General features: G+C 42.0%; 2 protein-coding genes across 2 annotated transcripts; one reads left to right on the top strand and one right to left on the bottom strand.

The window, feature by feature from the left end:
• The first annotated feature begins 48 nt into the window (after window positions 1–48).
• Window positions 49–7,888, top strand: pkmb (pyruvate kinase M1/2b). Its single transcript, XM_020079577.2, has 11 exons — window positions 49–202; window positions 1,412–1,590; window positions 1,699–1,790; window positions 3,473–3,604; window positions 3,726–3,912; window positions 4,009–4,279; window positions 4,359–4,509; window positions 4,603–4,755; window positions 5,983–6,149; window positions 7,001–7,182; window positions 7,277–7,888. The coding sequence occupies exons 2-11, from the start codon at window positions 1,440–1,442 to the stop codon at window positions 7,381–7,383; spliced, it is 1,593 nt and encodes a 530-aa protein (XP_019935136.1). The 5' UTR covers window positions 49–202; window positions 1,412–1,439; the 3' UTR covers window positions 7,384–7,888.
• On the bottom strand, window positions 7,276–24,805 carry LOC109624227 (potassium/sodium hyperpolarization-activated cyclic nucleotide-gated channel 3-like). Its single transcript, XM_020078768.2, has 8 exons — window positions 23,756–24,805; window positions 19,158–19,581; window positions 18,133–18,294; window positions 16,949–17,167; window positions 15,748–15,894; window positions 13,813–14,053; window positions 12,365–12,529; window positions 7,276–11,408 (listed from the first exon to the last, which is right to left on the bottom strand). Exons 1-8 carry the CDS (start codon window positions 24,409–24,411, stop codon window positions 9,886–9,888), a joined length of 3,537 nt encoding a protein of 1,178 aa, XP_019934327.2. The 5' UTR covers window positions 24,412–24,805; the 3' UTR covers window positions 7,276–9,885.
• Between the last annotated feature and the right edge of the window lie 1,679 nt (window positions 24,806–26,484).

Here is a 26,484-nt window from a genome sequence, read left to right as displayed (position 1 = left end):
TGAAGACTCTGACATGTTTTTATGTCTCCAGGCAGCTTCTGTATATTTAACCTCATGCATTTCCTTAAGCGGCACGCCCTATATCCTGTGTCACCGCATGTTGGTGACACAGGAAAGTAGTTCCGGCTGGTGGGGGGCAATAAAAGGCTGTGGCTGCAGCAGAACCAGCGGAACTTTGGTCCCTGCGAAGTTCACTCAGTAGGTGAGTAACAGTGTGAGTGTGAGAGTTTGTCTTCAGAGACTCATACTAATCTGATAATACATTTATTATATCATTATTATTCAGATTATTAAACTGAAGAAACTTTTACTTCTTAATCAAATAATTAACTCAATGTACTTAATATTACTCAGCAATTTGTTACAATGTGATTTACTCTAAGCCTCCACTGCCCTTACGATGACTTTTTGTAAACTAAGTAATTCATAACTGTCTGTAAGTTGTCATATATATATATATATATATTATTCAATACAAATTCAAACTTCATTTATCACACTGGGGGCAATTCATTTGCACGCTTAATGATGGAGAAGAATATATTAAAATGATTTAGAATAAATTACAAGTTATGCAAGACATTACATTACTATATATATATATATATATATATACTGCACTTCTTGCTTTGTTTATTTTTCTTTAAATATTTTAATACTTTTTATTAGACTCAGCTTCTATACTGCACCTTATTAAACTGTCTCAGGTCTGCGAATTGTGTCGTATTTAACAGCACTCTATATTTAGAATTGTATCTATCTACATAATGTACATGTCGAATATATATATATATATATATATATATATATATGTAAGTTATACAATTTAATTACAATGGATTAGATTTAGTTTTTTGTATTTTGCAGTCAGTAAAACTCTAAGCTGACCATGTTATTTTTCAACAAGCGCGCTACAGGCAGTTATTCTTTGTGTGTATGAAGCGGCGTTAGTCTCAGTCAGGAGTCACCTCTTCTTCAGCTGCACGTACACTACACTCCTGCTGGAATGTGGGAGAGTGCAGTCAGGCAGGCACATACTGTTGTTGTTGCTTTGTGCAGAGGCTCTCTCCGCTCAGCCCACACAGCCACTCCTCACTGGTAGACTTTAGATTTATCCATACAGATGTCACACCTTATTATGAGTGTTTACTTTTCCATTCAAATTCTTATTCTATCCCGTCGTGATTTAGTTCCCACACCAGGTTTTTGATAATTTCTTGCATATGCATTGCTTCTATAACAACCTCTGGGTTTAACGTGAAGCCCCTGTGTCAACATTAGTGATGCATTGACTTGAATTGTTTTATGTGTGTGACCCATGAAAAAATCTTGTATTCAACTTTAAAGTAATGTCACAGGTATTTTGGGAGTTAATCAATCAAGTCTCTTGTTTCCCTCTGCGTCTCCTCAGGTCTTTTCCTGCAGGTACAGAACCAATCATGTTGAAGACAAAGGATACAGGCTCTTCGGTTATCCACACCCAGCAGCTGCACGCTGCCATGGCGGATACCTTCATAGAGCACATGTGTCTGCTCGACATCGACTCTGAACCTGCCGTGTCTCGCAACACTGGCATCATCTGCACAATCGGTCAGATATCAATTTATTCCTCCAGCAATGATTAAAGCACATGTATTAATGTTTAAAATATCCACACGACCCCACAAATGTCCCACTGATCCATGTGTCTTGATGTAGGACCTGCCACCCGATCTGTGGAAATGTCCAAGGAAATGATCAAATCTGGGATGAACATCGCAAGAATGAACTTCTCACATGGCACACACGAGGTGAGGCACTGAAACATCTTATCCCCCATAGTGAACGCCAGGTGATTAAACCCCAAATGTCAAAGTCATGTCAAAGCCATGACATCACGTCCAACACGCTCAAGAGTTTGAATGCAGACGGTCTCTGTGCCCTCTGAGGGAGCTTCAGCATGGATTTACCCTTTACAGCTGCGTGACATTACTCCGGTGGCCTGCTAACTGTAATGTGATCCGAGAGCTTGTACTTGCCCCTTTGGTGCTGGCTCAGAGTTGTAGCTCGGCGAACCAACTGTATCACAGCCAACCCTTCACCACTGACCTCTCGCCATTAAAAGTCAAGCCTCTTCACCTTTTCACTGTCACCTGAGCGGACGAGGCACCGTCTCTCGTCTTTCATCAGCTGTAATACCAACACCCACCGTTGAACTTTAAAGGTTAAGTGGTTGATTTGTTTGTGGCTGTGAGTTGCCTGTGCAGCAGCGGGAGAGCTCAGAACTGCTGAATAATTATTTTGCTTTGCATCTAGTTGTGGTTTGAGCAACATAAAATAATAAAACTTCTCCTGGACAAGGCGTATGATTCACTATGAAAACGTGTCTCATTGCTGTGTCAGTTGTCAGCGCAGCTATAAATAGGTCATTTCTGAGAGCAAGGCGAGCAGCAGCAGTGCAAGCAGGAGGCATGACTAGGGGTCACAGAGAGACATTTATGTTTACTGACTGAACATAGTGGTCATATTAGACAATGCTGTTCTGTATTGTTACATGTCATTACTAGATCCATAACTATAATAGGGGGTTGAGTCCATACGGAAAAAAAGAATCAGAGATCTCGAGAATAATAATAAAAGAAAGAAACCATTTAAGGAAATAAGCAGCAAGGAGAACCAGTGTTTGTCGGAGTTCCACTCCCTCTGGATCGAGTCTCCCTGTTTTCTAGAGAAACCATGAAACCTCTTAGAATATCAGGCAGATGTAACCAACAGTAACCTTACAGTCGACCACTACCAAACATTTCCAAGAAACTTCTTCCAAGTCCATGTGGCTCTTTCTCTGGAATAGACTCAGTTTTAATTGCACAATCGAAGTCCTCATACTTAAGAGAATGTGTTGCTGATGAGCCAAAAAATACCAAACATTTTGAAAGTGTGAAACCTACAGCAGTATAACTATAGAAATATAACTTTCATCCACATGCTCTACATTCCTAATTTTAACACAGGTGACAGACTGATCTTCTGATAGTCATCCTGTAACATGACGATAAGTTATTACTTTATTCCTTCAAATCTCAGTTATCCTTTCTCTTTAAATGGACCTGATACTCAATCGTACATGACTGTAGACACGTAGCAGCTGTGCATGTCTGTCACATTCAGGTGGAAATTAGGTATTAAATTTAATTTGTTGTGATATTGTGTTGTTAAGGTTATAGCCCAAATACTTTGAAAAGCATTTAATATGTTTTAGTTTGTGTGCAGTTATTTTTGTACAATGGAACATCAGAATGTCACGTCCTAAGAATGTGTTGCAGTTGACACTCAAGCCTGACTACATAGTTATGTGACTCGCCTGCATGACACGTCCACCTGCTGTTGTACAAACCTAACTAAATGAAAACATTGCAGCAGCTTTGTGATAATTAGATACAACAACTCACTAATATTTTTTCATTGTTTTTCAATGTCTCCTCACATCGTGCAGTACCACACTGAGACCATCAAGAATGTCCGCCAGGCGACCGAGAGCTTCGGTGCAGGATCTGTTGATTACAGACCAGTGGCCATCGCTCTGGACACCAAGGGACCAGAAATCAGGACCGGACTTATCAAGGGAGTGAGTCTCTACCAAGTTACCAAAACTCGAAGGGAACATGTTGGATTTATCGCACAAATAATTGTATAAAAGGTTTTTCCTGCAGTGACGTAGAACTGACAAAGTGTCCCCCCTTGTTTAGAGTGGCACCGCTGAGGTCGAGCTGAAGAAGGGTCAGACCATCAAGCTCACCCTCGACGACAAGTACATTGACAACTGCGATGAGAAAGTTCTGTGGCTTGACTACAAGAACATCACCAAGGTTGTGCAGATTGGAAGCCACATCTACGTTGACGATGGTCTGATTTCCCTGAAGGTCAAAGAAGTCGGTAAGCACAGAAATAGACACCTGACAGCCACTGTTGAAGATCATTCAGCTTAAGAAATTAAGAAATTAAGTTTCTTGATGTTTTGTGTGTCCTAAGGCTCGGACTATCTCATGTGTGAGATTGAGAATGGCGGTATGCTGGGCAGCAAGAAGGGCGTCAACCTGCCCGGAGCTGCTGTCGATCTCCCCGCTGTGTCTGAGAAGGACATTCAGGACCTGCAGTTCGGTGTGGAGCAGGGTGTTGACATGGTCTTCGCCTCCTTCATCCGTAAGGCAGCTGACGTTCATGCTGTCAGGAAAGTGCTGGGCGAGAAGGGCAAGGACATCAAGATCATCAGCAAGCTGGAGAACCACGAGGGCGTCCGCAGGTGAGTCACGGTCAAATCTGAACACATCTGCATCTTTAGGATAAGTGTTTAAGAGCTTGTTTGTCTTTTTGTTTGATAGATTTGATGAGATCCTGGAGGCCAGCGATGGCATCATGGTTGCCCGCGGAGACCTGGGAATTGAAATCCCAACAGAGAAGGTCTTCATCGCCCAGAAGATGATGACTGGCAAGTGCAACAGGCTTGGCAAGCCAATCGTCTGCGCCACACAGGTCCGTGACACTGCACCGTCAGGGAGTCTTTTTTAATAAGTCTATCAAAGTGTGCATACAGACATACATGAGATGTAATGTTTTCTCTAACAGATGCTGGAGAGCATGACCAAGAAACCACGTCCCACTCGCGCTGAGGCCAGTGATGTCGCCAATGCTGTGCTGGATGGAAATGACTGCATCATGCTGAGCGGTGAGACCGCCAAGGGAGACTACCCCCTGGAGGCCGTGATTACACAGCACAGGGTAAGAGTACATGTTCTGATTTGTTTCCCTCAGTACAATGTGTAGATGTCTATACCAGTGTTTAGGCATGTTATAAACAGTTTGATGTGCAAAGTTTGCAAATGTGAATGATACAAATGCAGCAGCTTTATTCACTCAAATCTATCAGTGTCAGGATGCCTGTATTTTCAGAATAAAAGCTCCTTAACGTAATACTGTAGCACATTGGCTATTGTCAACAAAGTACTGTGGGGCAATGGCACTATTTTGGGGGCTCCGGTGACAGCCGAGACCAAGACTCCATCTTCCATTGGCCAAGCGCTGTTATGTCCGAGTTGAACGTTCCTCTAAATAAAAACATAAATAGGAAAACATTTTGTAGATGTTTCAGGTCCAGATGACATTTTCCCTAAACTCTATTAACAACTTAACTGCACATAAAAGCAGATAACTTAAAAAGCCGATACATTTCAGTGTGTTTGGCCTCTTTTGCTGTCCACACTCTGACTGCAGGGAACCAAAGCCTGCTCTAATGGGACTGGTCAAATTATAAACCAAAGGACTTCCTGCCACAAAATCTTCTCCTGGCCTTTAGACTGTGCATATTCACATGCAGAATCTGTTTCATAGAGATCACAACGATTTTGCAAATACTGTTTTGTGAAAACTAAGCTGCCTGAATTTTGCTCTTATATTCATAATATCTGTATCATAATAATACGTCCTCACTTCAGTGATCATCAATATCATGACTAATAAACAAGTAACCAAGATGAAATTAACTATATACTGTGCTTACTGGCAGTACGAATGACAGGAATGTTCTTTGAGACATGAGTTGCATGTTTTCCACACATCAGCTTGGGTTTCACTAACAGCTTGTTGTTGTTGTTGTTGTTGTTGTTGTTGTTGTTTATCTTGCTTTGTGTATCTCTGCTGCACCCCTCCCTCCATCTGCTACCAAACAACTACTCATGTCTTGCCTTGTGCGTTAACCGTGTTATCATGTCGCTCAGCTAGCATGTGTCTGAGGACCCGCAGTGCACGCCAACAGTCCCTGGACATCATGGCCGCTGCTGATATTTAGCTTCATGTCTCAGTGTGCTATCAGGTATGACGACCTCTGCACTAAACATAACAGCCCTTCGTTTTGTCCTTTTTAAAATACAAACTAACTCCTGCAGTTACAACTGTCTGTGCGACTGCAGCACGACTCTTCAGTAATCTGTTTTTCTTCGACGTGTTCAGATTGCCCGTGAAGCCGAGGCCGCCATGTACCACAGACAGATGTTCGAGGAGCTGCGTCGCACCTCTCATCTGACCCGTGACCCCACGGAGTCTGTCGCCATCGGCGCTGTGGAGGCTTCATTCAAGTGCTGCGCCAGTGCCATCATTGTGCTCACCAAGTCTGGCAGGTGAGAAGTGCACCTCCTGTAAATCTCTATATAGCTGTGAGTCATGAGATCCTCCACGGCGCCCACTAAGAACGAAGAAACGGGTGCTTCTATCTCTCCACCTCCGCTCTCTCAGTTACACAAGCCCACAGCTCATATGAAAACTGTTTCTTTCCTGTACAACCTGTGCTCCACTGTGACCTTTTGAGTTGTGAACCTTGACATTATACAAGTTAATTTTAACTCCCTGTTCATTCCTTTCCATGTGGGAGCTCATCGTCACAACACATGGTGCAGAAGACATACCACTGTCAGCTGAGTGGCTTAAAGACAATGTCATAATCAAAGCAGTTAGAGTGAATCACATGACTGCTTGCATGTGGCTCTGATGATGTTTTATCCCTCGACTCTAGTTTCACTCAACTCTGTAGGGCTCTATAATATTTCTGCTCATTCTCCCCACTTCAGTAAGCCATTTTCCTTCATGAACTCTGGAAAATGTCCAAACTGTTGGATTGGGACTTTTTCCAGACTTTGCATTTCACATATAAAGAACGTAGCAGGAGATTTCCTGAGTCAGACATGCTCATAACAACAGGGAAATGTCAGCAACATTCAGGCGAGGGGTGGTGTCTGGGTACAACATACAGGAAGCAGGACATGGAGTTCTGCTGCGGAAAACACATTTTTGTTTAGAGCACATAAATGGCCCTGTCGGTTGTTTTCACCAAGTTGACATTTTTGTCGGTGTCTTGTACATGGCACCTATTTTTCATTCTGAGATATTTATTACATTTTTTTCCCCATTTTTTGTTCAGTTTAAAGGTTTTCCATTCTGCATCGCTGTAATAACTTGTTCCTGATTCCTGCAGGTCGGCTCATATGCTGTCAAGGTACAGGCCCCGTGCCCCCATCATCGCTGTGACCCGCTCTGGACAGACGGCCCGCCAGGCTCACCTGTACCGCGGCATCTACCCTGTGCTCTACACCAAGCCCGCCAACGATGTCTGGGCTGAGGACGTTGACCTGCGTGTGAACTTTGCCCTGGAAGTTGGTGAGTGTTTGCGTTTTGTTGATTTAACAGTAAAATTTGTATTTGTCAGAAGGAGAGGATTTTGTTAATCTTCATCTTTTTTCTCCATCCTAAGGCAAACACCGCAAATTCTTCAAGTCAGGTGATGTGGCCATTGTCGTGACTGGCTGGCGCCCAGGCTCTGGTTACACCAACACCATGAGAGTTGTGCTGGTGCCTTGAACTTCACCCAGGGACATTAGTTACCGCTCCCCCTCCCCGCTCCTGTAAATGGTCACCCACCCCCGTGTTGGAATTTTCTTGTCTGTTGGTCTCCGTGACCGGTAGAAAGTTAAAAACCAGGCCGCTCCTTCGAAGGACTTTCGATGGTGTCGTTCAAAGATTGTAGCTCCATGATTCCTGTCACACGTGTAGTTCATTCTCTCAATCCTGCTGCTGAGTCTAAACTCGATTTGTTGTTTCACAAGTTTGAATCCCAGAGGCTTTCAAGACATGATTTTATTCTTAGGTAAAAACTGCAACTTTTCAACCATCTCACTAGGAAAAATACATCAATGCAAAATAAGACAATCATAATAATATTATTACGCAGCCTTCAAGCAAGTTTATCTGGAAAAATGGTTAATGAAGGACAGGGAACATCAGGTCGTCCACTATCTATCCTAGGTATGAATAATATTACAAATGTCTGTTTTGAAACTAAAATAAAGATTTGAATCAAACCTTACAGCAGTCCTGAGTTGAATATCTATCTTTCACACTAATTCAGCATGAACACAAATCATTTTCTTTTTTATTGACGACTCATAAATGACAATTTATAATCCTGGCTGTTTTGAATGTTGGTACAAAACAACCTCATGAAGTTCTCAATTTATAATCCGACTTAAAGTCTGAAGGTTCACCAGGGTTTTATCAGATCCTCCTCGATGCCTGCACACTCTACTCTGGTAAAAGAAATCAACAGCTCAGACAAGCATCATTGACCATATGTGATTTTATTGCATTGAATTCAGTAGCTGAAAAAAAAATATGTCAAACATACATGGGTGATGGAATTGTCAGATTTGGTGGTTAAAAGGCAGCGACATGACAAATAAATATCTAAAAGATGAATGACTGACAGTTCCTCAATCCGAGCTGATTCCCCTCGGCAGGTGCTGTGTCGGTGCGGGGGTCAGGAGAGAATAGTAATGAGGGATCGCTCGAGCTGACTGGCAGTGACGGGCTAGTGACTGATAGCATCTCTTCTCCCTCAGGGGGGAGTCAGAGTCACAGCAAACCTCTGGGTCAGTCACCAGGCAGATAAAACCATCGGACAGGATCCTCCCGGTGACCGGCGGCTTGCTGCCTTTACAGTTCATCACCGGCCGAGGGTCCAGAGATAAAAGCATCATCGGAACACATGAACATATTAACAAGTCGGATTCAAGAGTCTGGTTTAAAAAAAAAACAAAAACAGTGATACATGTCTTATTGATTCAGCATAGCATCTCAAAGCAGCAACTGTTCAAGGACAGACGTCAGATTTTACAATCAAACCATGTACAATGATAGAGGTAAATATGCAGCAATATGACCCAGGAGGGTTTCGTATTAACCATTTGCCCAAGTAACTGCATTTAGCCCTTTGACTGGTGCAAGAAACATTCACATCCATCTTAGTGCGTTGCTGGTTTCAGGATGTTTGATTATCCACAATTGCTTGATTCCCTTATTTGTATCTGCTCTAACTAAAAAAACAGTATCTGGCCCATCGTCAAGTGCCTCGATTCACAGTACCTTTAGTAGAAACACAGATTATTGCATACTATGCTATCGGCACACCAACCTTGGCTCAGGTGTTCGCTCTGTACCAAAGTTATTGTCAGACTGAAATGAGTTGGCATGAGTTGTGTGACTCGCCATGTGCCGCTGCAGCTGTGGAGGGAGAAAATGGAAATGTGTGCGTCGTCTCTGTAACTAGTTATTATTTTTAAAAAACAAAACATAAAAACAATCATTGCCTTCATGTTCATAACATTCAAAATTACTTCCACTTCTCTGACAAAAAACATTACATTCATTACTTCAGTGTCTCTGAACGTGATCTGATTCCTGCGTGACCCATGGGGGTGTGCAATATTGCTGGATCGCTATCATGGAAGACATGCCGTCATCAAACGTTTAGAATGGCTGATCTCTGAAACAAGCAAAGTGCACTGTCCTTCTCACCTCACATTTCTTAAGGGGTGACCTTGCATCCACAGGATATGCTCAGTAATGGAAAAAAATATACACAATCATAAAAAAGAATAATAATTTCGGTTTCAATTATAACTGGATACAATTGTAATTAAATATCAACTAAATAGGTGTCACTAAAAGGTTACACAAAATTGCCTGGTTAATGGGGTTTTAAACAAATACTTGAGTAAGGTTATAATATAATACATAGAACAATTTATATTTTCATGAGGTGCTCTATATATATATATATATCCATAATTTATAATTCATTTATTTATATCCAAAGAAACAATATTCTGAAGGAAGCAATTTCTCATTGTCCATCATTATTCATGATCCATTCACTCGGATTAAAAATGAAGCCATTGATCATCAGTCTGATTAGAATAACACACCCTCCCATGTCAGAATTCGACAAAGCAGTGGTTAAAACAATGCCAGGAGTGGGATGATCTCCCTTGTGTTCAGGCATTAAAAGGAGGGTGTGTCTGAACCTCACAAGTTGGAGGGAAGTTTGGACTGTTTGTGTTCGGTCTCTAATATCTTAGCTGGAGATCTAACGTGGGGAGAGTGAACGCCAGCGGACTGGTTCTGATGTTCGGGCCCTGAATGAGTCCGACTGACAGGAGTGGCTTGACCAGGGATGGAACTGTAGGGTTTGCTGACGGCCATGGGGGAGGAGAAGGGGCTCGACGCCCCCACTGCTCCCTCTGAAGGGGGCCTTTCCTGGTGTATAGAGCTGTGAGAGCCTGAGATAGTCTTTACTTCCTGGGTAAAGAGATTCACAGAGGACTCTGCCCTCTCTTTGAAGGTACAAGCCACCCTGGCAGGGCATGAGGTCTGAGGGGTTAGAGGGCAGTGAGAGCCCACGGTGCTGGGGAGCTCACTGTGGTAAACTGTTCTCCCCCTCACAGGGCTCTGTATTCTGGGACTTTGGACCGGAGGCGTGTAGCAGGGCGACACCTCTGCAGAGCCGTACTGGGCCAGGGAGGCGAGCGCCGAGTGCTCTGGAAGAACCTGGGGAAGGAAAACAGACTGGAGGCCTGCCAGGCTCTGCTGGGCCAGAGAGGCAGTGGCTCCGGCTCCGACTGCAGACGCTGGCTGCGTAAATCCACTGGAGGACTGGGTGCTGGTGATGAAGGGGAAATTTGGGAGGTTCAGACCACTGGGTGTCCTCCCTGCTCTGTCATGACTGGACCTCATCGGCTGCAGTGTGGCGTGAGAGGATTGCTGCAGGTGGCTTAGAATCGGGTCGACTGAGCTGGAGATCAGAGGGCTTATGAAGGAGGCGGAGGGGGCTGGGAATCTCCCTCCTAGCCTCCCTGGTGCCCCCTGCTGGAGTAACCCTATGGGGTGGGGTGGGGTGGTCATAGCACCGTGGAAGGGCTGGGAATGGAGCTGGGCGGAGCAGGTGTAGGAGACAGTGGCCTGGCTGATAGGGAAGACAGAGGCAATGCCGGAGTGGGGAGGATGGGGAGGGGGCAGGGGCGTGTGCTGGTGCATGGGCAGAGGGGTGAGGGGCTGCAGGCTGCTGTTGAAGATGGGCTGGGACATCAGTGCGGGCGACACTGACCCAGTGGACAGATGCTGTGTCCTGAGGGTGGAGCTGGTGGGAGAACCGGGCCCTGATCCACAGATGCTGGAGGTGTTCGCTCCAACATGGACTCTCCTTGGATGGCCGCTGGGGTCCTTCACAGAGCCAGAGCCTGGGACCAGAGGATGGTGGAAGAGGATGGGAGGAAGCTGGGAGTGGTGGGCCAAGGCCAGAGCCAGAGGGGTGGTGGTGGCAGCAGCCTGGAGCGGGGCCTGTACCAGCGGGGCCCAGATAACTGGGGTGGGGGACGGGGAAGGTAGAGGGTTGAGACTCTGTGTATCGCTGGTCTGAATCAGCTGCGTGCACTGGGCCATGTCACGGTCGTGTTGCACTATTCTTTGGATGATCTCATTCTCTTGGAGGTTTAGTGTACCAGAGCTTTGGTGATGCTGGACTTTATGCTGAAGAACAGAGTTTCTCTTGCCTGTACAGAGAAGAGAAATAAGGTTAATGTGATACTAACTGCAGAAATCTCTGTCTGTCTGTGGAAAATATATCTTTGTTTGTCTAATCAGCTTCACATTTTTTTTGGTATTGTTAAAGGACCAAGGAAAAGTAGCGTTGAATCAATTACTGCAGGTCCCTTCTACAGTTCCAGAAAGAAAAGCTCCAACCAGCAGTAAACATCTCATTCCAGCAGGTAGGTTTAGAACAGGAATAATACAAAACTGATTATGATGAGTTTGATGATTATGAAATGGACTATTGTGATATATAATGCTATTATTTATCCTACCATTGAAAAACGATAGAAAACTTGAAAAATTTAATTGGTATTAATGAAAGTAGACCTGATTTAAAAGTGTATTTTTTTTATTTGTACTTCATTAAACCTTTGAGGTTCTCAAAGTTTTTCTATTTTATGTTACTTTTTATCTCAACTCCAGGATAATTCAGAGGGAATTATTCCACCACACTATACATGAAACAATACATCATTCAAGATTAAAGCAGTGGTCCCAAATTTAGGTGCTTTTGACTCCATTTCCCCCACTGAGATTACAACTATTTTAAATAAAATCACCCAATAATCCAATATTTTATTTATTTCCAAAGAAAGTCTTAATAATAATCTCATGAACGCTCAAATGTATCTAGTGAGCCCTTGCACTGGCCCATCTAACTAATAACAATCAAATATTGAAATTGTTCATTTCCGACAGAATGAGTACATTTTATGTACATTTAGCTGATGATATGTCTGTACCCTACTCATAGAACTTGTAAAAGTAGTTTTTATATTGTTTACACAAAGAATTAAAACTTCTCCCGCCACTGCAAAGAAGAAAGCAAGAATAATAGTAAATAATATTCAACTGCAAAACATGAGATTGGCTTTGAATGTATTGGACTGTTTTTATCTCCTGGCAAAGGACGCACCGATTCGGTCCAGGCGGTCGAGAGCCACAGTCTCGAAGGCTCTTCTCATCATGGGATACTCCTCCAGCACCTCGTTGAAGTTGTCCACAGACAGCGAGTACAGACGACAGTAGTTATCTGCTCGCACACTGGCTGTCCTCCTGCCTCGGGTCAACAGGCAGATCTCTGCCGGGAGGAAAGAGAAAAAAACAATTACTTATACGGTTTCTTTCAAAGACTTCCTGCTGAGTAAAAGTCCGAGATTAATATTAATAATTTAACATTGCAACAGAATTCGTGCATCTTTTTAGATCCATTCATAAAAGGAAAGTAATATTAACGTGAGACGATAAAACATGAAAAGAGCGATGCCTCTGAAGCCCACAGATGGAGCACTTAATGCAATTTCTGCAGCTTACAGTTTGTCCTGACCTCATCTGTCGTGTCAGATCAGAAAAATAAAATAATGCGCCATTTAAAAAAAAAAGAAAAAGTAGACATATTTTTCAGGAGAGACATATTGAGGATATAGACACACACACACACACGCTCACTTGCTCTCCCTCTCTCATGTCATGTTTATTGATTTAATCCATTTATCTCACATGACATCATTGGATTTTTTATATATTTACTTGCCACATGTTGGTTTCAGACATACTTTTTGTCCTCATTTACCATCTGTGTGTATGTCTTTAATTTTTTGGGTCAAAGCGTATAAATGTTAATTCTTTTATCTGTGTGCCTGGGTAAGATTTATCATTAAAACTGGGTTAGGATTAATACATCAGTGGTGGTTGAGTCACTCGTCTTTTGATTGAAAATGAAAGTAAAGGGATTTTTTTTGCATTTGTTTTTTTGTTGCAATATATCACAAAAACCTCTCCACCGATTTCCATGAAATTTTGTGGAGAGGTGGAGTATAACCCAGGGAAGAACTCACTCAACTTGGTGCGGTCTGGATCCAAGATTTGTTTTCCACTTTCTTTAGCATTGTGAGATATTACATTTTTCACCATTGTCCTTTGTTTCTCAGAGATTAATTAATGGATATTAATGAAAAAAATGTTTAAAGCAATGATATTAGTCAGTCTATGCAATTTGGTGCAGATCCAAATAAAAATCCAGATCTATTGATTTTAAATGTGGTTCATGAGGTGACTGTTGAGCCTGTGCTATTTGCTGCTGCATCAAAACAATGACAGGTCAAGATGATGTAACAATATACAAATAAAGACGTGGATTTCAGCTTTGTTACGATGTGAACGAAAGGGAAAACCCCAGATTGAATCAAAGATCACAAAGCTGTGCTCCTCTTTAGTCCTGAGACCTTTTAAGGAGATGATGATGATGATTTTTTTTTTCAGCCGTCTGAAAAGTTAATCTGCTGAGTGCCTCAGAAAAAAAAATCAAAACAAATAATACTATCAGCACTCCTTCACTTACATTCAGACAAACCCAGATCTTACCTCCAAAATAAGAGCCATCAGACAGCTTGGTGTCATTGCTGTTCTTGGTCAGGACACTCACGACACCGTGCTGGATGAAGTACATCTTCTTGCCGATGGTTCCCTCTCTGATGATGAAGTCGCCCGGCTGGAAGACCTCGAAGCGCAGTTTGGTCAGCATGGAGGTCACAAAGTTTGGATCGGCGTTGGCGAACAGAGGCATGGAGGCCACAAGTTTACGACAGTTAAAGTTGATGATTTCCTGCAGAAAACACAAAAACAATGTTTTAGACTTTAGGAAAGGCAAAAGACAGTAACAACGGACAAAGACTGTCAGGGAGCACACTGACATAATCTGATTAATCATGATCACAGATACAACTTTAACTTTAAAGGAGGTGAAAATAAATTCTGGATCCACTCATTTATCCACATTTACTCCAAAATGTCAGTTTCATGGAAATCAGTTCAGGAATTTTAGTGCATCACTCTGAGACGTTACATTGACTGATTTCTGGATCAGCTCGACGGACATTTCAACTTTAATCAGCTCAAATCATTTCATAATAAAGGTCCAAAGTTTCAGGTGATGAAAACTGAGAAAAGAGGAGGAGGAAGATGAAGGTCAGTATAGACGTACATTATCTTATGCAATCTCTGCAATACTGTTTTGTTTATAAATGACTCATCTGTAGTAGGTAGCTCGGTAAGAAGAAATGAACTCTTCATACTGTGATAATACCATTTCATAACGGCATCATCTATACGCTATATGATGACGAAGGATGGTTCGTCTGAATTGTAGATGTCTCATGCATAGATTCATCCTTAAAATAATGATCATTTTAATGGATGTTTATGCTTGTTTTTTATCTGCATCAGCTTGAGGTCCTAGAGGAAGCACAGATGCATGATGTCATTTTCTGACTGTGGCATCCACATGACAGTATTTATCACATGACATCATATGATGAATGTCTGATTAACAGAAGCTTTAGATTGTCTCTAACTGTATTTTTTGCATAGATATTTTCGAAAATGAGTTTGAGTCGTATTTTTATTGACCTTGACATTGACCTTAAATGGATCAACACCAAAAGTTAATATTTCTATTAAGTTTGGGGAAAATGGGTCCATGCATTGTTGAGTTGACGATATATTATGACACATGACATCATTAGATGTAGAATGAATCCTGAAGCATCGGCAGCATGCTACTGTTGCAGCTGCAGGAGGAGAAACTAGTTTGAACCATTTCATATACAGCTTCACAAACAGAGACACCAGATAAACCTGAGAGGTCGTCAGATGATTAATGGGAGAGAAAAGAAGAAAATACACACAAATCCTAATCTTGCCTACGGCAGAGAAATGGCCAGAGCCGGCAGTGATGTGTGTATGTTTCAATCATAATAAAAGCAGGGTGGTTAACGGCTTAGTGCTCCGTTAATGAGGTTCTCTGTCCTCATACAATCTCCAGTCATTACTAATCAGATTACATGACTATTAACGTTATCGTGCAAAGATAAGAGAGGCACATTAGATTACATCAGTAACTAAGTGTAAACAATTTAGAGCCAAAATTATCACGTTGTTAATTCACATAAATAAATATAAAAAATGTTTCAATGAGAGAAACAATAACAATAATAATAATAATAATAATAATATCTTATTAATATTATTCAACCCATTTTTGGTAATGTTTCACTTTCAACACCACTGTTTAACATTTAGCAGAATATAAACATGTTTTTAATGTTTATATTCTTATAAGCAGATACAAGAGGATAATATTAATATAAATAAGTATTAATGCAGAGTATTAGTAGCAATTATGAACTCTTATGTACTTAAGCACTTATACTTTGCTCTAGATTCTGACACCAACAATATGGCCCAGCATCATCAGCAACATCGTTATAAGGACAAAGATCAGCGTGTGTGAACTCCGACCTGTCGCAGTGGCTCGTTCAGCTCCTCCAGAATGCTCTCCTCATCAAACATCTTGCCCTGATAACGGTGCTCGTAGTAGTCGTGGATCCTCTGACGCATGTCGGCCGGGAGCTTGTGAAAGGACATGTACTGCTCCACCTGTTTATACTGTAACAACAACACAGGCCCAATTATTAAATCACAGCAATAATAAACGTATTTAAGAGAAAACCCTCCACAGACATATGTGTACTAATGCAAGTCACGTCAAAATGAATGTATTAAAGTGATTGATGTGTTGGCTCAGAGGTGGACAATAATGTGTCTCATTATGTTAACAGTCAACTGTCAGGCCATCTGTGAAACCTGCCCACAGTGCAATGTTGTGCCTCTGCCCCATCTGACAAATACAGTTGTGCTCTGCAGGCTTCAGCTAATAACATTAACCACTGTGTCCTTCAGCCGTGTGCTCTGCCAGCACAGTACAAGTGATGCTGGGTGTTTATCTATGTATGCTCCATCCTGCTGTACCTCTCTATTTGGTTTTCAATTTCTGGATTTAGCTATCTCCAACGTCAGCCTCCATTTTCTGTGTTTAACCTGCACAACAGCAGCTGTAACATTAAACAGTGACTTTCTCTGCAACTCTGTGAAGCGTTTTCACACCTAAATGTAGTAAAGACGATTGGTTTCTGTGTATTAATGTCACATTTAAAAACACTTCACATCCTGGATAAAATGCTTTCTCAATTTTCAACATCACCACATCCATTGCATTTAAAATCTATCATTAACAAAATACTAATCCTAAATTAAAAGTAGCACCACAATGAAAAAATACTTTAAAACATACATGCTATTAATAAAAACACTTAACATAGTTAAGTTAAATAAATTACTATCAGCTAAATGTACCTAAAATTAGTGAAGGTAAAATCATTCTTCATATCTAAAAATGGCAGTTGTGAATGTTACACTAATTTATTATTATTATTTACAAGGATGTAATTATTATGCCTTGTTGAGGTAACTTTAAAATGATTATATGTCTTGAGTGTAAAACGTTAATATGAAAAGTAACTAGAGCCATTATATAACATTTTCTTCTGAAATGTAGTGGAATAGAAGAATAAAGTAGTATTTCATCACTGATTTCAACTATTTTGGACTTAAAGTTTTCTGTGACAAATATCAGTCATAGAGGGAAAGCCCCCCCCCCCACCTTTTCTTGGTACTGCCTCCTGGAGGAGTCCAGAGACTGGATGAGTGCAGTCGCATGCCCCACAAACATAGCAAAGCAGGTAGCCCCCACGATCATACTGAGGATGGTGAGCCACACGTCAGCCATGCCGATAGGGGGGTAGAGGCCGTACCCGATGCACAACATGTGACTCATGGCCTTGAACAGGGCGTAGGAGTATTGCTGACCCCACGTGTCATTCTGCAACGTACGAGGAGAGAGAACGTTTTAAAGCATTTTCAGTTGAACATCAACAGGTGATGAGGACCTAATTTTAAAGGTTTGTTGGGTCTGAAGCAACTTACTGAGAAACTTGAATCACCTTAAATCATGAATGAGGACTTTTGCACTTGCATCACTGTCCTGGTCCTGGTTTTTAGTCAGATACCAGTGAACCTACTAATATATCCTGTGCTCAGATTGACAATTAATAAAATATTTATTAAGTGAATATGATAAAGGCAGAAACTAACTTTTTTCATTATTCATTAATCTGAGGACTTATTCATTGCAGCCTGAAAAATGTCCAAAAATATTTTCACACAGTCCAACTTGAAGTGATAAAATAGCTTGTTTTATTTGTGCAACAGTCCAGATATTCAGTTTAGTATTGTATGTGTCAAAGACATTTTCTAATCCTGACATTTCAGAAACTGAAACCTGGGAATGTTTCAGACTTTTTAAAAAATAAAAAACACAAACGATGAATCAGTTCTTAAAAGTGTTGCTGACTGATTCAGACTAATCGATTTATCGACTTATGGTTGAAATGATTACAATTATATACATATCATATATAACATGACTGAAGAAGCAACAATGAAACTTACAGTTTGAACGACTCTGCTTTATCAGGAATGATCAGCTTTGATTGACAAACAACCAATCGCTGTCAGATTTTGATTTAAATGTTGCTGAAATCTGATTGGTCCATGGAAGTATGCAACATCACCTTAATCAGATCCACCCACTTAAAACTAGTGATGAGGGCAAAGACAAAAAAATACAGAAAATGTTGCGAGAACTAAAACCAATGCTTTTGTGCTTGTTCGAGTGGGACCTCATCTCTCACAGTCAGACGGCTTCTGAAACCAAATAGGTGTTTAGCGCCTTTTAGAGAAACACATTTGGACGGTGTCTGTCTGACTCATAAATAATCTACTTACCACCATCTTGTTTCTGGTGACCCAGCAGTCAGGAGGGAAGTCCTGCAGCATGGGCACCAGGAACTGCAGACAGCCATCCCAGTGACACAGCAGCAGCATCATACCGATCAGGTTCATGATACGCACCATGGCGCTGGCCAGATCATAGGTCATGTGGAAAACCTGCGGCACAGATTATCAGCAATAATGCAACTGAAACAACAACACGCATTTCTTTGTAAATAAATCTATGAAACAATTCCAACTCTCTCTCATGCGAACAGAGGATTTGAAATAGACAGTAGGTGCTGTGTGGGCTGATGGTTACATGGGTCCTTTACCACACCACACTGTTCTTAATCTTCTATAGACCAGAGGCCGTTTCACTGTTGCATAACCATCTGCAAGCAACATTAACGCTCTATAGGGAATGCAGCCTTGGTTGGATTAATAAAAATAAGATAAAGCAGGAAAGTATAGTGTATGTCATTAAGCAGGTGGATTGTGTGAGATTGTGGATGAACCTCAGAGGAGATGCAACAAATTAACTCTATAGCTTTGAGAAATGAGACATGTATTTTCACAGGAAAGCAGCTTCATATTTTCCCTTGATGCGTGAAGTAAAAATGTAATAATCTAGAAAAGAGTAGGAGTTATGAGGAAAGTGCTGTTGTTAGAAATGCCACTCTGTTTAGCTCCAAGTGTTTGAGAGTGAGGCTGAAACTTATTATTATTTTTTTCTATAGTTATGAAATCTTTCATGAAATAAAATGCCTGTCATATGCTCCAAGAGGCCATTTGGGTGTAGTTAGATAACCGTCTTTAATAATACGAGCAATTTAAACCAAAAATACTTAAGATTTGAGCATTTTAATAGATGCTATAATATATATATTTATTAAATTGTAAAAATATTTGCTTCTAATTAATATCTGATGACCAATTCCTACAGCCCCATTTTCAGAGCATCCAAAAGATGCCAAAATACATAACCAGCTTATGCAATGTTTTCTATGAAGATCCAGGTTCATCCCTGCAGGATCTACCTCTTCCCACTGGTGGATGTAGCGAATGAGTCTGGAGAGGCGCAGCAGCCGCAGCAGACTGAGGATCTTGGTGAAGCGGACGATCCTCAGGGCCCGGGCCGTCTTGTAAAAGTCAGAGTCAATGCGTGTTTCTACGATGAGGAAGATATAGTCCACCGGTATGGAGGAGATGAAGTCCACCACGAACCAGCTCTTCAGGTACTTGATCTTGATCTTCTGTGGGTCCAGGATGATCTCCGTGTTGTCCTCCTTCACGATACCCGTGCGGAAGTTGAGGACCAGGTCCATGAGGAAGAAGGTGTCGGAAACCACGTTGAAGACGATCCAGGGAGGCGTGTGCTCGTCCTTGAAGAAGGTGATGCCCACGGGGATGATGATGAGGTTTCCCACCATCAGCAGCAGCATGGTCAGATCCCAGTAGAACCTGAAACCCACAGGGACACATATCACTCACATTTCTAAATAACAGCAGGACAAAGTCATTCAGGCCCAGGTACAGTCCCTGAGACAAATCATCATAAACTTCACTCTGACAATTGACAGAAAAACTGAGCTGAATATTTTATGTCAGCATGTATTAGTGACCTTCAGACATTTTTAGTTATTTTATTAGAGATCTGAGTGTGGAGAGATAAACCGTCCCCATCACCAAAAGAGACAAACATTTTCTGGTTCAGCTTTTTAAAAAGGAGAAAGAAGCTTTATATTATGATATCAAAATAAACCCAACCATGAAGGGGGTATATATTTAAGTATCAGAAAATTGTAATGCATTCTGTAGTAAAACCATTTTCCCTTTTTCCAAAACAGTGGCTGAGAATAGACTGCCATCCCCATGAAAATACATTTCAGTCAGGTTAATCTAGATTTGAATTCTGATGCTCACCAAATTGTTCAATGACATAAATATCCACTTCATACATGAGCCTGATTGTTTTTCAACAAAACTCATACAATACTCCTGAAGAAAATAATGAAAATGCAGAAGAAGCGCCCTAACATTAAATGATAAAACATGTGTGGATCTGCTCCTTTATCCGGATCTAAAGCTACAATGGATTCTTCCTTGGCTCATGTTTTGGTTGTCTTTTTGTAATCTTGCTTACAAACAAACAAACAAATGTAAAACCCAGAACAAACAATCAGACAGGAGTGAAAACCTAGCCTTCCTGGCAGAGGTAATAACCCTGGTGAAAATGTTTATTGTCAGTAATTTGAAGTTTCAGTTCAGTTTACAAATAGTAAAACAAAAGACACAAGACTAGATCATTTAACTTAGTCTAAAATAAGTCATGTCGTCATAGTGTCAACAGTCTGTATGTGCTGCATGTTCCATGTAAAGTCACTTCAAATAAAAATGAATCCCTGAACAAGTTCAGTCTCATACTACAATTCAAAATCCAGGAGATTAATTTTCAAACGAGCAGAAACTGTGCAAACATTGTTCCAAACACTGAGTGTAAACATTAATAAAGCAAGAAAACCACAGTGGTGTGCTAATTCAGCTCAATACTGGGCTTGCGGCCACAGGAATAGAGAGGAAATGGATATTGGTATTCATTTGAATTGCTTACGAGGAAATATTGATTTTCATAACTAACTAAATCCTCAAGTGTCAGCGACAGTGTTTTCAATTTGATCTAGAATCACACAAAAAAGGAAGCTGATTTTAGTCACGCTCATAGTAACCAACAGCAATAAAGGTTTTCCTCAAATATTATTGATTTATTTCAGAATCAAATTATGCCACATACCACATAAACGTTCATTTAATCTGACACCATATTGCAAATTATATGTCTTATTCATTGATTTAGCTTCGAGCTCATTTCAGTAACTGAATCAGGAATATTTGATGTTTTACACTTTACAGTATCAGAGGAAACATACAGCTCAGTAAAGCACAGCTCAGCCTAACAAATGCCAGCTAAGATATGGAGAGTTTTTGTTTACCAGTTACCATCTTGAGTGTGTATGTGTGCATGAGCTGAGAAAGCATGCATGCGTGTGATTGCATGACAGATCTATTTCAGAAACCTAATTAAACACAAATCAATCCAACCAGGAGCCTGACAAACCTACAGGGCCTGCACAAACTGTTGGAGGGGGGGCTGCACCACTTGATGATTCCCGCAGCTTGTGAGACAGCATACAGGGACCACCCTGTGTGATCTGAACACTTATTACCTTCAAGAGAAGAAACATTACTCTCACTTTTTCTGGTCTCAAACGAGGGTCCAGGAAAGAGGCAACCAACAACCCTAAATCAATTCCAACATGGTTCTACCTGTCCCAGTTACTTGAACCAGACCTTAACAGGAGAACATCACAAAACGAGAGAAGCAGCGAGGGCAGGGTGGCCATTTGTTCTAATCAGTTTTCTGTTGTTCTCTGCCAAACAAAGCATTTGCATTTGTCTCTTCATCTGCCTGTTGTCTCTACACTGACACACTGGTCCTAATTGCACTTCCCCTCTCGGGCTAAATCCACCGTTATCTCCTGGGAATCCATGTCATCTCCAGAAGTCAGCTCCCATCAGCCAGATGTTGAGTAGTTAGCATTACTGCTCTGCACACGTCACTGCGCTGCTGCAGAACCCTGGAACAGCTGGACCAAAAAAAAAAGGTCTGTAGGGAACAGTGCATTACTGCTGTCCCCCCTGCAGACCATCCTGTTTGCTCATCAGCTGACTGTGCACGCAGCATTCCGCCCACAGAGGACAGACAATTTGCTGGTGTAATCTGGTGTTACCATAAAAAAGCTGACAGTTGTGGGGACTCTGGACCTCTACTGGGTCCAGAGTGGAATCTTGCACTATTTGGGTCAGAGTGCAACTACGTTAAAGAGCATGAGAGCACAAAGAGTCGGGCGTTACAAGCAAAGTGAACACAAAAAGGCTTAAAATGGTGAAAGAAGCTTAGATCAATCAGGACAGCTGAAAAGGGATCACATTTGTACTAGAGATACTTATCTCTTGCTGCCAGAGTTCAGCTGAAGCACAACAGCCTGTATGCGGCTCAGTGGCTTAACACACACCTGTATTGTGGCTCAGTCCCACCAGCAATCATATTAACCATATTTACGCAGCGTGCCAGTTCAGTATGTCTGCTGCTGTAGCCACAGAAAAAACAGCAGTTACTTATGACATAAACAACTGGGAGACAGAGCTTGTAAAAAGATCCAAGGAGACGTACAAGTTACACAATACTGAGCTGATGAACAGTGGTCAGCCCCCAACTGCTCCAGATACCATGACTGTGTGCAGTCCTGGATGAGCCGTGTCTCATAACCCCAAAATAATCCCAAATAATCTTTAATGTTGCAAAGGTTTACACCTGCAGCTTAAAATGGGATCTGCAGATGAAAATGTTCACCTTAAGAGGCCCACACCAGGTGCCGCAACCCCTGCTCCTGCTCAAAGTGTGACCCGAACCGAGCACGGAGTGATGAGACCTCATACCTCACACACAGAGTTAACAGCTGGGCGTCCTGATTCCTCTAAAACATCATTTTCATTTCAATCCCGTTCTGTCTTTCTGTGTGTGTATGTGTGTGCAGTGTTTGGCGGTGTGTCCCCTCCCTGTCCACACCATCTCTGCTCCATTAGACTAATTGTGCTGTAATAATCTCCACTGATGTGTGCTTCTAATATCTTGAATGGTCATGTTACCCTATTTTGATTACCCCATTTCCAAGCCCCTGCTGCACTCTCTGTAATCCATTGCCCTTGCTAAATGATAAAAAAAAAGTGTAATTCAGATGAGTGGAAAAAAACTGCAGTGACACACATCGGCGTACAACTGGCCGGTGAAAATATGATGAGCGAGCCTCAAGGTTAAATGTCACGAAAATCCCTTGATGGCAGTGATGATCAGAATGCTGTTTGTGTGCAACATGCAATGAAATGTAGATCAGGCGTGCATGCATGCATAACACAGTGTGGATGGCAAATCATGGAATTGCAGGTTGAGGTAGTTTGGTGCACAACTTTAATTGACTCCAAGAATGAGAAAATTGCTGGGTAGGATATAAAGCCATTCTTGTGTTGAAAGAACCAACCACACTCATTTCTCTGGACCAAACATAAGAGCAATTTCCTATCAATATCCTGCATGTGTTTGGTATATGTCATTGTGCTCATAACAGGATTTAGCATGCAAGTTCTTTAACTTCCCTGCGAGAGTGGCCAGAGCAGTGTAAGTGCAGTCAAGGCTTCAGAAAAGGATCAATATCATAAAGCCATTTATATGTTCAAGGTGCAGATCACTGAGGCACATTCATCTTCTGATACACCTATTCTGCACACTCCTGATTATGTTGTCATCATAATATCATCACTGTGATCCAATTGGAAAAACACACTTCTGGTGAACAGATGTTATGGCTGTATTATGTCTCAATTACAATTAGCGTGTCTCTGTTCAGTGGTGTATAAGTTAAAGTGACCTTATCACATTTGGTGACAATTTATGTCTCATTAAAAAGAAGCTATACGCAGAGTTTGTCTGTGTTTTTCCTGATGAGCCCAATGTGACAGGATCACTGCAGCATTATTTACATGTTGGAATAAAACAAAGTTTGTTTTGCAGATGAATTACCTAAAATCACTGTACGGGTGGATTATCCAAAAGCCAGCAGACTTTACTCGCTCCCTCTCGTGCTCCACGGCCCTCTCACTCCCCAACATCCGCAGGGAGAACTTGTTGACACCCGGCTGGAGCATCGCCCCAAACTGCCGGTGCATGAAGCCGGCTTGGTACAGCCGGTCATCTTCGGGGATGATTTGCTCGGCGCCTTCCAACTTGATGAAAGTTGACTGGTCGAACTCAGACCCTTGCTCTTCTGCGCCACTCGGACCACCCGCTGCCCGCTGCTGGGCCCCGGGGCCGCGCTCACCGGGGAAACTCTCACCTACCCAGGCGTCAGCCTCGGGGATGAGGCGCCGCTGCTCCGCCGGGTCTGACCCTGGAGGATGGCGCCCGGTGATGGAGGAGATGCTGCCCCTGAACAGGCGACAGTCCCCGTTCAAGTTGGTCTTCACGATCACGTCCCTCTCCAAGTCCTCGCTCCTGGCCTCCTCAAAGCTCCTGCAGCTGCTGGCAGGAGACGGAGAGGACAAATGTTTTAGCCGGATACTTTTCCTCTTGGTGTCCTTGTCGCCGCTGTCTCCTTCGTCAATCACGAAGGGTTTTTGCCCAATGTTTTGCGGCAAGCTGTAGAGCCGTTTGCGCATGGACGACTGGAACCTTTCCATTGTGGGGAAGGAGATGCGCTCTAAGGGAAAACAGGGGGATAAATCATGGATCTCGCAGACTTGGGGAGCTGCTGGAGGCAGAAACAGTGACGGCGCATCCGCAGGACAGGTCGTATCTTATTTGGCACTCGGGACGTGCCTCTCTCCCCCCGGTTCAAACATTGAGGATGCGTCGACAATACGTGGCCGCTTCAACCCGTCGGTCATGTACGGACGGTGAAATGCGTGTAAATCCAGGTAACCCCACAGCGTGCAGACGAGAGCGCATCAGGATGCAGCATGCTGCTGAGCGTCGGACGTGCCGGAGTGGGAGAACAATGCTGCTGCTGCTGCTGCGGCTGCTGCTGCTGCTGAGCTTTTCAATGACAAAGCATGATCCCCACCTCCCCCCAAAAAACAACCACCACAGCTCTGTGTCAGTGCAAGGTGATGACACACATGCACGCAGCCCGGCCACGGCATTCAAAGAGGGCGCTGACATCACTGATCCATCAGCCTCCCGCCTCCCAATATCGTGAATATCGATGGGAGCCAATCTATCGGGTTGCCATAGGAGCCAGGATGGCACATGCATGCGCTCACCCCGCCCAGTCAGGAGAACTGGAGGGGGGTGACTCAAGGTTTGGTCTTGGTGCATCGTGTTGGTTGACTTGTTTGATGAGGAAAAGATGCTGAAGTTCTGTTGGAGTGTGCAAACTCTGGGGAATGTGATTTTAGATGTATCTATGGGCACTCATACAGATTACAGATGTTGGTGTTCCTACACATCATATCCTATCAAGGCAACAGCAGCAATTATTGTGATCTCTGAATTTAAGCTGCTGAAGTTTTACGTCCATCCGTCCTCAAACTGTTGTGGAACTGAGGACAGTTTGATCACTTAAAACAAAGCAACAGTTAGAAAGTTTACAGCAGGTAGGCAACACTGCAAAAAAGAAAAAGTAGGAAAACTCACTCGGTTTTTGAAATTTGACATGAGCTCAAATGTCTTTTTTTACTATTTTTTATTCATTTCTTTTCATTTATTTATTTTATGGCTTAAGGAGAACAACATAACGTATGAAAACAAAATAGCACATGGTGAGGTTGAACAAATGTTACTTAAAGAGAGTGGGGACACTTCAAGAGAGTGTACCCAGTGTACACATACCTTTTGCCTTCTCTGATAGTAATAAAATAATTGATTTGAATAATTGATTTTTTTTAATAATACTTTGCCAGATACTTTTCTCTATCATTCATAATGCTTCAATTCTTACATTCAAACAAAGGTTACAGATCCTCTGATTTCTATCATCAATGACCTTGAGGGTATTCACTCTAAAATTACAGAAATCCTTTTGGTTTCACACAACGAATACTTTTTCAGCTTGATCTGTAGTTTGAATCCTACACAGACATCACATGATGACGACTTGAGCTCACACTGCCACTTTTGAATGAACTGATCTTTCAGGCTCTGTTCAATCGTTAGTTTCAATCAGTTGCTACATCTTTAGAAAGTTGTGCGGATTAATGATCTTTTGTTCAGATGGTTTTTCTTTCCTAATTATTTAAGGTGTGATATTGAGCTGAACATACTTTAAACATTGGTCCTGTTCTTGTTTTCCCATAGTTTCACCCAGATAGTTAACAGGAGCTCTTTGAAGGTAGAACAGAATTCTTTGGAAAAGGATTCCCTACATTTAACATTGATAACATTGTTTCCATACAAATCTTCTCATACGGTCAAAACCTTTTAAGCAAATTACACTCACCTGTGATGTCATACTTAAGTAGAACAGTAAAGATGGATTGATCTGAATGTGAAAACCCCTGCAGAAATGCTATGTAGACCCTGTTTTTTGCAAAAACTCCTAAAATACTGCGGACCCCAGACTCTGGCCCAAACTTAAAGGTTTGTGGTATGCCATCATGAATTAGGTATTAAGGCAAACTTAACACATGGAAACTTAACAAAGTTACTTGAAGGAAATATTTAGTTAAGTTTATGATGATAATTAATGTTTAGTTTATTCAAAAGTCACATTAGCTGAGCAATTTCAAGCATTAGTTTTTTTTAGAGTGGCACTA

Source organism: Paralichthys olivaceus, chromosome 7, assembly GCF_024713975.1.
Source record: "Paralichthys olivaceus isolate ysfri-2021 chromosome 7, ASM2471397v2, whole genome shotgun sequence".
NCBI lineage: Eukaryota > Metazoa > Chordata > Actinopteri > Pleuronectiformes > Paralichthyidae > Paralichthys > Paralichthys olivaceus.
This window is presented reverse-complemented; position numbering and strand designations above follow the sequence as displayed.